The following is a 12,390-nucleotide window of genomic DNA, read 5'->3' on the forward strand; positions in this document are numbered from 1 at the left end:
AGAGATGAGCATAACTGGACAGTCTGGTCAAGGTGTGGTCCCTCCCATCACTGGCCCACCAGAGTCTCAGCTTCACTTCTGTCCTGCAGGGTAATCTGGCAAGTTGCAAGTCTTTTGCGGGGCAGACGAATTTCCCCTCTGGCTGGCCTAGGCCTCTAGCAGCATGAGATCCCCGAGGGGATTTCAATTTCTTGGGGTACAATGTTCCAACAGTCTGATAGCCAAGGGGAGGCCACATGTGTCTTTTCTATTAGAATATCCTCATTCCTGCCAGGCAAGAGGGTTACAAGATTTCACAGCCTCAGGATGGGATTTAAGGTCTCTGAGCCTGGGGTGCTGGAGTTTGAACCAGGTCTGTCTCAGACACATTCTCTTCATATTTGTTTAGCTTTAAGGACCCTCTAATGTGGGCAGCTATGGAGAAAAAAAAAAAAAAAACTAAAGGCGCGGTGACCATATTTCACTTCTAATGTATAAATATGCTTAGTGTGATAAGGGCCGGCCCCACCCCTGACTCTAGCTATGTTTTTCTCCGCTTGCCCCAGTCACTGAACAAATAGGAAACTGCACACTAGGCTGAGGTCACAGGGAAGGGAGTGGAGAGTATAGTTTGCAGGCTGAGGACTGTTATGAATAGCTGGTATTTTTAGAGCGTTATCTTTCTTGTTCGTGATGGGATTTGGTTTTTAGCCTAACGAAACATATATTTTCAAGGTCTGAGGGAAAGCTAAGAGATAGGAAGTTGACACCAAGAGTAGGGAGCAAGCTGAAGATTTCCCTCTGCCTGAGGGAAAGCAGCCGTGACCCCTTAGCTTCCTGCTAGGAGGCTTAGCTTGCAATGTGGTCTTGTTTCTGGGCTCCTCCATGACGCCATTGCTTCTAGTCAGGTTAGGGGCACCAAGATGGCTGCAGAATCTATCCTATTAGGTTATTAGGTTGCTTCCTCTGAACTTGTGATCCTACTCATGCTTTAGAGGGGCTCCAAGTGTGCCCACTCATCCTGAGGTGGTTTGCTACTGTGCCTGTTTTCCTACTTTGCCACACAATGCTTGTACTTGCTGCTGTTTTGTGGCCTTCTCAGACCCTCTGCTCTCATTCTCTGCAAAAGACCTGGCCTTAGCGTTTCAGCTTCACCATTGGGATAGGAGGCAGCTCGCCTCTGTTCATCGGGACCCCATTCCACTGCCCTCCTCTGCTGCTCTTTGTCCAGTTAAGGAGAGGTTTCTGTTGCCTTTTGAAGGTCTTGGTTCCTTCAGTCAAAGGTGCTGTCCCTTTGGCTATCTTCTCTCATCCCCTCTGGGTCCTTTGGTCAAAGGTACTGTCCCTTGGCCATCTTCTCTCACTCTCTCCGCCAGGCCCTTTCTACCTGTTTTTGAATAGGCTTGCACCCTTGACCCATTTGTTCAGCTGAGCCATCCTGTCAATGCACTCACTACTCCCCTTCCCAGCCCAATGGTGGCTGTACCTTTCTCCTTTCCCTTTCCTTATTACCTCAAGGCTCCATGTGACCCTTGCATCATCAGACCCCACCAGGGACCCAGACTTTCGGAAGACACGGAGAAGCACAGTGAGCCTTCTCTCCCTGACTCTAGCGTTATTTCTGTCTTTTTAGCCTCTTCCTCCTTCTTTTCTCCTCCTCCTCCTGAGAAGAGCTTGACAATAACGGGGAGTTGTCCTGAGATCTCTGCTCTTCTTTCCTCATGCTTTTTTTTTAGGCCATCATCCATTCTTTATATTCTTTATATTGATATCAAGTGGTTGTCTCTGCCTCCCTTGGACATCTCCAACTGTCTTCAGCATTTCTTCTCGGACACCTCATATGCATGGCAGTTTATTCTGCTCCAAACTTCGCTCCTGTCATATTGATTGTTCCCAGCAGCTCAGGTTTACAGCACCCATTGCGTCCCAAAGTCTTTCTAGCCTCCGTCCTCTGCCTCAGCTGTCTTTCCATACATAGCTCATCTTTGACACTGGGGCTTTAATATCAACACCTCAGAGAGGCCTTTTTTGACCATCCACTCTAAACACACTCTCTCTTTTTCATTTTCTGTCACCGAATGGTTTCTTTCATAAATATTATAATTCATAATTAATATGATTACTTTTTCCTTCTGCAAAACTCTACATTGGTGAAAATGGGGGCCATCTTTTCCTCTTTCCAATTCCACATTGCCTTGTGCCTGTAGCGTTATCATACTCAATGCACAGTTGAAGGAACAGTTGAAAGTCACAGACACACACTGACTACAGAAAGAAAGGATCTAGGGTACTTCAGTCTGCCTCCTTGTGGCAGTGTCCTGTTGCCTGTGACACTTGCCTTTCTACTCAGCACCTTCTGAAATAAGAATAAAGTTGGATTTGGGGATATCCAGCAAAGGGAGCTGGTGTAGTGTCTGCCTCCTCAGTGGTCTGGGGAAGATTCATGGAATGCGTCTTTATAAAATCTTGTCTCAAGGTAGATGTTTTAAAACCTGAAAGCCCGTGAAAGAGCCCGAGCTTCCTCTTTGAATCGGGAACCAGGACAAAGATAGGGTTTTGTCTTCAGATGTTCAGTCTCTCCCTGCAGTGACGCCCTGTGCTTCCCCTCCCCTCGCTAGTGGAAAGACAAATGCAGAGGCCGACTGTGAAGCTTGTGCCCCCGCCTTGCTCCCGAGCTGCCCGGAGGACGTGAGCCAGGAGACCAAGGCCAGGGCAGAGGAAGAAGTCTACAGCAAAGTGTGAGTCAGACCTCGCCACCCCGAAGGCACCTGGCAGGTCTCAGAAGTGAGCTTCCCACACCCTGGCTTGCTTCTGAGGAGTTTTGGGGAAGCAGTCAATGGGCCGAAAGCCTCTTTGAGTCAAGAAAGCAAGACACAGGATGTGCTTAGACAATGGCCGGCTTCAGCTAGACTCCTCTCTTTTTCAGGCATGCTGCCACTGCCTAGAAATGTCTACACATGAGGGGCCTGGGCTAGGTTCCTCTTGGTGCAGAGTTGTCATGTTGCTGCCAGCAGTGCCCAGGGGCACCTTCAGCTGTGCTGCCTGCAATTGCCCTGCTGTTCCCTATAAGTCAGAGCTCCTCCTCCTGCCCTTGCCCGCCGCCGTTTCCACCCCTGCCTATCTCTAAATGAGCTGCATTAGCAACCAGTGCCAGCTCCCAGCCACTGGGAGAGAACACTGAGCAGGGCCAAAGGCCCAGGACTCAAGATAGAGACTCACCTTTAACCTGGCCTGGCGCCCCATGACTCCTGAGGGAGGTTCAGCTGACCATGGGCACAGAACCCCGTGGTATCTGTGTGGCAGTCACTCAGTGGTGGGTGGGGTCATCTCAGCCAAACTAATAAAGTTAGCCACCTGGCTGTCAGACAAGTGAGCAGATATGTTCAGGGGAATATTGATCCCGAGAGAAATCATGGGGGGCTTTTACAGGCGGGTCTTCTCAGAAAACACTGAAGCAAAGTCCATCCACTGGTTTTGTGAATGTTTTCTGGGTACCTCCCTATGTCAAGGCCTGACATTTCTGAAAAACACCCGGGCACCCTGAGATGAGGTTCTCCCTAAAGCCGAAGCTCCTAGGTTCCACGGAAAATGCAATCTTATCTCTGGGGAATGTTCTGTAGGATGGTGACCAGCAGCAGATCTTGTCCCACATTTCCTCAGTCAGTTTGTCCCCCTGTCACATAAACAGGAAGGATGGCTGAGGAGTGAGGGAAATGGTCCTGACATGAGCAGTGTTGGGGCTCAGCAGAGTTTCCCAGCTTTTTCCTGTTGAATGGAGTCATAGGAAGTGCGCAATGACTGGAAGTTCTTGAGTCCTCTCCCCCGGGTCTGGGGCAAGAATGCCCCATGTCTGGTCCTCCCTGACTCAGCTGTTCCCTTTGGCCCTCCAGATATCAGGAAGGGGTAAAGAAGACAGAAGAACTTCAAGACCTGAAGGAGGAGGAAGAGCAGAAGACAGAGAGTCCCGAGGAACCAGCGGAGGTAGAAGAAACTGAGGAAGAAGAGAAGGAGCAGAGAAGCAGGTTGGAAACCTACACTTGGATACCAAATGGGTTTTAGGTCATTTACCTGTTGAATCGCACAGAACCTTCCTGGATGGCAGTAGGTCTGATGGCCAACAGAATTCAACAAGGCACTGACTCCAGAAAATTAAGTTAGAAATGGCACATTACAAAAGCTGAGGCATCAGAGGTAGTTTTGGGCACGGCAGAAAGCCACTAATAGCTCTTAGGAGCCGAGAAAGGGAAAAGGACTTTTGGTGGACTCCCAGTCAAGCTGTGGTCAGCCCATTCCACAGCCACCACCATAGAAGAGTTCAGATTGAAGGGGCTGGCCTGAGTTCCTAGAGAGGGGCTTGGATGAAGCCAACAACAGCAGAGGGAAGCAGAAGGAACATGGAAGGCAGGGAACAAACTTAGCTCAGCGGCCAAGGTCAGTCTCTAATAGGCCCCTGCTATGATGACCAAACGCTTGGTCATTTGCCTGGTGTCTTCACTTCAGGTTGGAAACAAAGTCTTTTGTGTTTCAAGCTCTCTTCTTCTAATGAGTGGAAGAGGAGAAGGAACACAGAAAGTCTGTATCCTATGACTTGGCCCACTATAGCCGAAGGTCTCACTTTACCACACAGAACAGTAAATTAAAAACCAAACAAAACTGGCACTAGGGATGGAACCCAGGACCTTGCAAATGGCAGACAAGCACCCTTCTCCTGAGATGCTTTTCCAGACCAAGGACGATAGACATAGCCTTGTCTCATTGCAGGGTATTCTGTGTAATAAGGTCACAACCCTATCCCACACAGGAATGTGTTTAAGGACAGAATCAACTATTCCTCAGAAGAGGCGTGCACTGCTTTGTCAATATAAGGACTGAGCAACACCCTAGATTTTCAAAAAAGCCCCAACTTCATGTATTATACCCGACTATCTCTATTAGTACATCAAAATTATAAGTCTTGTTTTTTGCTTTGTTTTGTTTTTTCCCCCCTCAATTGTAGTTATACTTGGAATACTTCACCAAAATTTTCTTTTAGATACCCTCAACTATCCTGGGGTTCAGAACATTTCCAGACAACACCATTAGCTGTATGACCACCTGCTACTGATCCCAGACGCGGTGTCTGTAACTGAGTCTCCTGCTGGCAAGCTCCAGAACCTACTCACATGTAATGAATAGGTAGTAAGTGAAGATTAGAAAGATGGTAATTATATTTCTAAGCCTTAGATGCCATCAACATGGCCCAGTGGTAAAAGAAGCAACCAGCAGGAGGGGGCTTAGCCTGCCTGGATCAACCCCATTGCCAAGGGAAGAGCTTTCTTAGCATGCCAGGGAAAATGCTTCCTTCAGGGAAACATGCCCTCTCTGGTGAAAGAGCCTCAAGTTTAATCATGGAAGCACAACCCTGACTCCAAGCACCTGCATCCGGTCCTCCTTACATCTCACCTCCCTCTTGGGGGTCATCTGCATTTAATTTTCAGACCAGCAGGGTGCCTTTGCCAAGTCCAAGCCTGCACAAAAGCCCTTCCTTTGGCACCTTGAATTCATCTAAGTCAGGCTAGAATTTCTAACACTTCCACACACAGCAAGAGAACAAAAGAGAAATAAACAGAGCAAGCACATGACTATAAACAGTCTGGCTTACAAAGCCTTATCTAGCTAACCATCTCTGGCACTTGGCAGCTCCCTCCTGTCTCATGAAAGCCGGGGGGAAGCAAGGTTTTGCCTGGGTCCTTTTCTGCCCCTCTTGTGAGCAATTCTGGACACTGGACACTTGCAGCACCTGAGCCTTTAGAGGCCCCAGTGGGACCCCCATCCTTCACGCCTGATTACAGCTGCTTTAGGTTCTGAGGCAATAGCATCCTCCAGTGACTGACACCAACCTGAGTAGTACCCTCCAGAGGGTCCTCAGCCTTCAGCACAGGGGTACAACTTCACTTTTTTAGGCTCAGCCCATCTTCTCAGGACATTTATCATATAAACTGCATGTCCACTGTCAGAAAGTTCCTCTCTCCCCCATAACCCCAGCCAGACTTGTCCCAAGAGCTGTCATGCTTAGTGCCAGATGATAGTCAGCCTACTATGGAGTCCCTGAGGACCAGAGTTGCCAGCAGGAGACTTCACTTGAACAGGAGTCCCCTGTGGAATGTTGGCGCCTCACTAGCAAACAAAGTCTGAAGTTATCAGAAGTTCCATGGGCTGGAAAAATGGTTTAGTTACTAAGAACACTTGGCACACAACCACAAAGACTGGAGTTTGGATCCCAGCACTCACATAGTTTGGATCCCAGCACTCACATCCAAGTGAGCACTTCGTAACCCCAGCTCCTGGAAAGGCAGAGACAAGAGGATCGCAGCAGCTTGCTGGCTTCTAGCAAACTACCAGCATTAGCTCCAGGTTCAAGGAGGGACCCCTGCTCAAAAGCCTAGAAGAAGGGGATAGAGGGGAGCATCCAATGCCCTCTTTCTGTCTTCATGTGCAGCCATGGGTGTATACACTTGCACATGTGCACACAGGTGCACTCACACTCGTGTTTACACACACACAGATGTGCACACACACACACCACAGAGAGTGGATTTTATGTCTTGTTTCATACATTTTAGAAAACACTGGGGCTAGAGAGATGACCCGGTAATTTAGAGAACTTGTTGCTCCTACAGAGGATCTGGATTTAGTTCCCAGCATACACTTCATAGCTCACAAATATTCTAACTCCATTTCCAGGGGATCTGATGCCTTCCTCTGACCTTTATGGAAACCAGGCATGCACACATGCACACGGAAACATATATATATGTATGTATATATATGTACACATATATACGTTCAGGCAAAACACTCATACATACAAATTAAATAAACAAAAAGTAACCCCAAAACAAAACAAAACAAAAAAATAAGTTAAAAAATGTTACCTAAGTAAGGCCAGCAACTAGCCCCTTATTTGGGTCTCAGCATTGAACTCTAAGTCCTCTAAATTTCTTCTTCTTTTATATGCAATGAAGCCATCTATTATAAATACCAATCTCTGGAAGAACTTCGGGCAGAGCAACCCAGCACCTTCTTAACATGGTCCGTGGCATTATTATGTAACACAGCTGAGATTCACACTATGTCCTGTAAAATGGGCTCTTTTCTCTCACCACGGGCTCAGACGTACTCTATGGGTGTGAACGATAGTTAAGCAGGTCCAACACTACTTCGAAAACAGAAGGGCTAGCATCAAACCTTGACCCAAAGGAATTCTATTTCTAGCTTAATTTTGCTTCCAGTTTCTCTTATAGGCCGAAAACCAGGTGACCACGTAGGGATCGTGTACCCAGATCTTGACCACCTCTTTTGTAGACTGAGGATGGATGTAGGGGCTGGAAAGATGCCACTTTTATAGAGGACCTAAATTCACAACCTCCTATAAATCCAGCTCCAGGGCACCTGATACCTCTGGCCGCCACAGACACATGCACACTGGTGGGCATACTCCCCCCTCCATAAGTGTAACTAGAAAGTAAATCTGAAAGTGTGGATTTGGAGTGGCCTTCTCACCACACCAGCAGCCTGTTTTGAAGCACAAGAGTATAGCTCAAAAAATGGCTCTATTTTGGATTCCAATTATATCCCAGTAGGATCTCAAGATGAATAGGGCTGGAAGGAAGGAGGCTTGCACTTCACATCTGTCCTTCCCAGCAGTCACATAAATAGCCAGTGGTTTCTTGGAAGAAGTGTGCTAAGCTGTGTACAGCTGAAATTGCTGCTGGGGTTCCCGCACGGACATGAAACTAACTGCTGTCCCTGTGGCCATGGCACCCAAGGCAAGCACTTCAAGGACCTGGTCCCTTTCTTAGGAGGGCATTTGCTGAGGATTTCGCCCCATGGCAAGCCATCTACTTCCCACCAGTTCCCTGTTCAAGTTTCCATCCTGAGCCAGGGGCCTGAGCATCCCAGCGTGTTTGTGAGACATGCAGCCTACAGGAAGCCCTCGGTGACTCTCCCCACCTCTGTGGTGTAGTAACCCTCAGTCATCTTGCTTTGCAGGTCGCTGAGTTGGAATTGGACACAGGAGAAAAGCATAGCTTGCGTTAAATGCACAGGACACCTCCGGAAACCTCTAGGATGGGACTCCGATCAAATGTCCCTTTACTAAACTGAAAAGACAGAGCATGGGCTGAGAGGAAGTTGGGAAACAAGCAAGGGGGAATGTGATTAAAGTAGAGGAGACAGATGCAGACAAAGAGGAAGACATGGAGAGAACAGTTTGGAGAGAGTGGGGAAGAGAAGGAGGGACGAAGTGGAGGATGGGCATAATGAAGTTGACAGACATCAGCATGAGCCTCTCAGAGTATGGACCAGTGGCACCAGACCTACCCGGGGATTCTTAGGTCATTACTGGGATTCTCATTCAGAAGACCAGGAATATTTTGGATACGAGCTGCCAGGTGATTCTCTGAGTAGCAGAGCTTAAGAACCTCTGCCTTAGACAGCATAGAAGGTATCCCCAGACAGGAAAGTATGGGTCTGGGCATCAGATATGTGCTCAATATACTAATCTCTCTATTCCCTTGACAGCAAACTTGAAGAACTGGTCCATTTCCTACAAGTCATGTATCCCAAATTGTGTCAACACTGGCAAGTGATCTGGATGATGGCCGCAGTGATGCTGGTCTTGAGTATTGTGCTCGGGCTCTACAACTCCTATAACTCGTGTACAGAGCAGACCGAGGGGCCCCCTGGGAGATCCACCTGCTCCGCGGCCCAGCGGGACTCGTGGTGGAGCTCAGGACTCCAGCAAGAGCAGCCAGCGGAGCAGTAGGGCCTCAGACTCCTTAGCCATACCCTCCTCTAGAGCATTCACCCCACACCCTGCCCCCGCGGACAGTGTGCCAGGCCCAGGTGTGCCATGTGGCCACCCATCCCATCGGGGAACAAGGAGGCTTTCTCTTCCCCCTCGTCACCTCTGTGGAAGCTACTCACATACCATAAGCTGATGGTTTGAAGGGATCAGCAAAACTTCTCTGGGAAAGCATCTGGTGGACAAAAAGTGACCTTCACAAAGGACTCTGACACAAGGGAAGAGCCCTGCCCCCAAGCCAGAGGGCTGGGAGAACTGAAGGCCCTTCATTCAGGGGACAGCGAGAAGCCTGCTCTCTCTTTTCCTCCCTATGTTTCAGAATCAGGAAGAGTCCATCAGGGTCAGACCTGGGACTTGGAGTCACAGTGTGGATATCTTCCCACTTCATTCGCCACGCCACTCTTTAGCCTTCTCTCTCTCCTTCAGAATCACCATTTCTTGTCAGAGCGTGGGAAAAGCTTCCTCAGAAAAGTACACAGGCTAAAAGTAGCCCCATGCTCGAAAGGAAGCAGGAAGATGTGAGTTCATATATAACGTATCTTTATGCATCCGGACTGTACACACAACATGTTTGTGCACAGACACCCACTCTCTGGAAGTGCGCTCTGCTCAGTGGCAGCCATGTTGTGCCAAGCAATTGGTTTTCACTGGGTATGGAACAGTAGTCACCAGGCATCAATACAGGGAGCCCTCCACACACTCTGAAGATGTTTGAAAGCCCTAAGAAATCACGTCTGCATTGCACGTCCAGTACCAGTTTGGAGCTGCTCTTCTGCATGGTCTGTTCCCTGGTTGTGCAGTGCCTTTGAAAGTGATCCTACATAGCTAACCCACCCCTTGGGTAAGAAAAGGTGTGCCTTCCACTCCAGACTCTCACTCTACCTTGCACCTCAGGGCTGCCGTTCTCATGGTGTTTCCTGCCCAAATGTGTCCTTTGGAAGACCCGCTCAGCATCAAACTGAAGGAGCGCACCTCACCTCCAGCACGCGTCTCTCCCACTGTTCAGCTGTTACCCTCATTCAGCTCTCATCAGTTAGAGATAGGTCTTCTGTGGTGGTTGCTTTTCATTGTTTTTGTTGCTAACACTCCTGTAGACCTTTATTGTGAGTCAAAACTGTCTCAGTGTTATATAGGTAGCAATTCATTTAGTCCTCAGGAAAAACAAAATCTGAAATGGGGGTTTCTTTTTCTCTGTTCAAAAATGGAAACAGCAGCATAAACAATACAAGAATACACACATACACACAAACATACACACACACATACACGCACACATACACATACATGCATACATACACACACACACACTGATACAACTCGTCAAGCATATATAGCTAGTAAGTAAGTCATTCAAACTAGAGTGGTCTGGCTCCAGGGCTGTACCCCTGACCCTTCTCCTATGGTCTCTCAGCTAGGCACCTTCCAGCCTGATCCCACCCCTGCCCCAGCTGGCCCTTCTGCTTCAAACCTGCCATGGTTCCCAAATGAAATTGCTTCTCCAGCTGTAGGTCAACTCATGAGCATCTCTCCTGCCCTTGTCCTCTTTTCGCCACTCCTAAGGACCAGTCACAAACACTACCCCTCCATAAAGGCCTCAGTGACTGCCTTCCACGTTCTCACCATGCCCAGCATCCTGGGGGCATCCCACTTAGTGCTTCCGGCACTGGTGAAATTTCAACCCTTGACCTATATCTACGGTCTAGCTTATTTATACATCTGCCTCCCTGGACGTTTTTCCTCAAATACTATGCCTTACCATCTCTTGGGTAGGTACCTAACATGGCAAACACTTTGGAGAGAGTCATTCAATGTTGGTTGAAAGAACAAGTGAGCATTGAAGTCGGAGAGCAACCTAGAACATGAGGTTTCCCAATACCATAACCCTCAGGACCTTCCTGTCTCCATGAGAAACCTGTCATGATTGATTCCTAATCTCAGCTTGTTTTTATCTTTCTCTGTTTACTCTGAGAGAACAAGAATGGAACCAGACACAGCAATCCCTTTTCCCGAGTTCAAGTACAAGATTCCATGCAATCACTCCTTTTAGACAGACATGCCCCCTAACCAACCCCGACTAGGCTTCCCTTTAAAATGCTGGTTTTGAAGGGACGTCCTTTGCGGTGGATGGAAATGGCAGAGTGAGGAACCTGGATGTGCCATTAAAGGTAATGAGATTCAGAGCAAGGCAGTGGGATTTTGCAGGCATAGGTAGATGTTTACCTGGTGTCTTCCATAGGAACAAATACAGCCAAAGGAGATTTAGTTACTAAGCACTGTGTAGCCAAAGACAGGGTGTAGACAAAACGCAGAGAGAGCAGCTGTTAGGACTCTAGGGGGTCAATGTCTAGTCTCAGTCCACCCCCACACCAAAAGAAGGTCCAACTTGAATGAGCCCTTCGTCCTTTGGGCCACGAATTCCCACCCTGTTCTAGGTGAGACAGAGTCAAGGGGAGCATCTGCAAATTGCCTCAGCATCATCGCTGGCCTCTGAAGCCTGCAGGAGCCTGGGGCCTAGATCAGCAACCATACTACTCCAGCTGTGAGGACAGCTGAGGAAAAGAACATCTCCAAAGAGCATAGCCATACTTAGAACAGCGTGGCTGAAAACACCCTCGCTGGGCCACCTTTTCAAGAAAACGGGGGATAACTTAAAGCAGGTACAGCTGCTGCCACACACGGCCAGTGACACAGAAGCCAGCCTTGTGTTTCCTGACATCACAGCAAAATGAAATAAAAGTTTCCATTCAAGATGCCTCTGAAACAGGACATTTCTGCTTAGCTTCCAGCGTCTGGTTGCCAGCCTTCTGCTGAAGAGGAATGTGTTTGTGGCACCACTGATGTCACTTCCTAAAGGACCTTCACTTTCTAGCCACCGTGAAGTCTGTCTCCTTTGCACAGCCTGGAAGAGGGAACAGCAAGGGGGACGCTGGACCTATGTCACCGGCTGTCAGTCCTTCACGTTAAGCCCCACACAGGTAGGTGTGCTAGTGCTGAACTTAGAATGTCACGTAGCTGAGTTTGAAAATAAACGCACATTTCCAAACCTTTGGCAGAAGTCAGATGCCTCTTTGTTATGTGGAGCCGAAGCCTAATCTTTCTCCAGTGCTGGATTAGATCCCCAGAGAACTGGAGAATCAGGGTCTAATCTGTAAAGATGGGATCTCTCTCCAAAGATGTCTGTGATTTTTACCGTTGCTAAAATACCCTGGCAAAAACAATCTCATGGAGGAAGGGTTTGCTTTGGCTCACAGTTAAGGGTACAGCCTGTTATGGTGGGGAATTCTTGGCAGCAGGAGCTAGAGGCAGCTGGTCACCTGTGGCTCAGCCAGGAACCAGAGTGGTGAATGTGCTCCGCTCACTTTCTCCTTCTCATATAATCCAGGATCCCTTCTAGGGAATGGTGCCCCCCACGGTGGGCAGGCCTTCCCACCACAATTAGCCCAGTCACCTACTATAGGCATACTCAGAAGCTCATCTCCTAGAATCTAGGACCTAAATGATTCTAGCTTTGATAAAATTAACAATGGCCATCCTCCAGCTTTTGGATATGAGATATGACTCTTGTT

The 12,390-nt window shown here is 48.3% G+C and overlaps 1 protein-coding gene across 6 annotated transcripts in view; it reads left to right on the forward strand.

The window, feature by feature from the left end:
* Irag1 (inositol 1,4,5-triphosphate receptor associated 1) overlaps positions 1-12,390 on the forward strand; it is a 112,107-nt gene that overhangs the window by 95,098 nt on the left and 4,619 nt on the right. For 5 of the 6 annotated variants that reach the window (XM_050163385.1, XM_050163386.1, XM_050163387.1 and 2 more), the window contains 3 exons: positions 2,598-2,717; positions 3,870-4,001; positions 8,542-11,871. In XM_050163385.1, the coding sequence (XP_050019342.1) occupies positions 2,598-2,717; positions 3,870-4,001; positions 8,542-8,785 (496 nt within the window). In that variant the 3' untranslated portion in view covers positions 8,786-11,871. Of the gene's footprint in view, positions 1-2,597; positions 2,718-3,869; positions 4,002-8,541; positions 11,872-12,390 lie in introns of those variants that run through there. The other variant, XR_007595574.1, reaches the window with a different exon arrangement.

This window comes from Alexandromys fortis, unplaced genomic scaffold (genome assembly GCF_014885135.2).
Source record: "Alexandromys fortis isolate MF-2015 unplaced genomic scaffold, M_Fortis_MF-2015_v1.1 scaffold_129, whole genome shotgun sequence".
Lineage (NCBI taxonomy): Eukaryota > Metazoa > Chordata > Mammalia > Rodentia > Cricetidae > Alexandromys > Alexandromys fortis.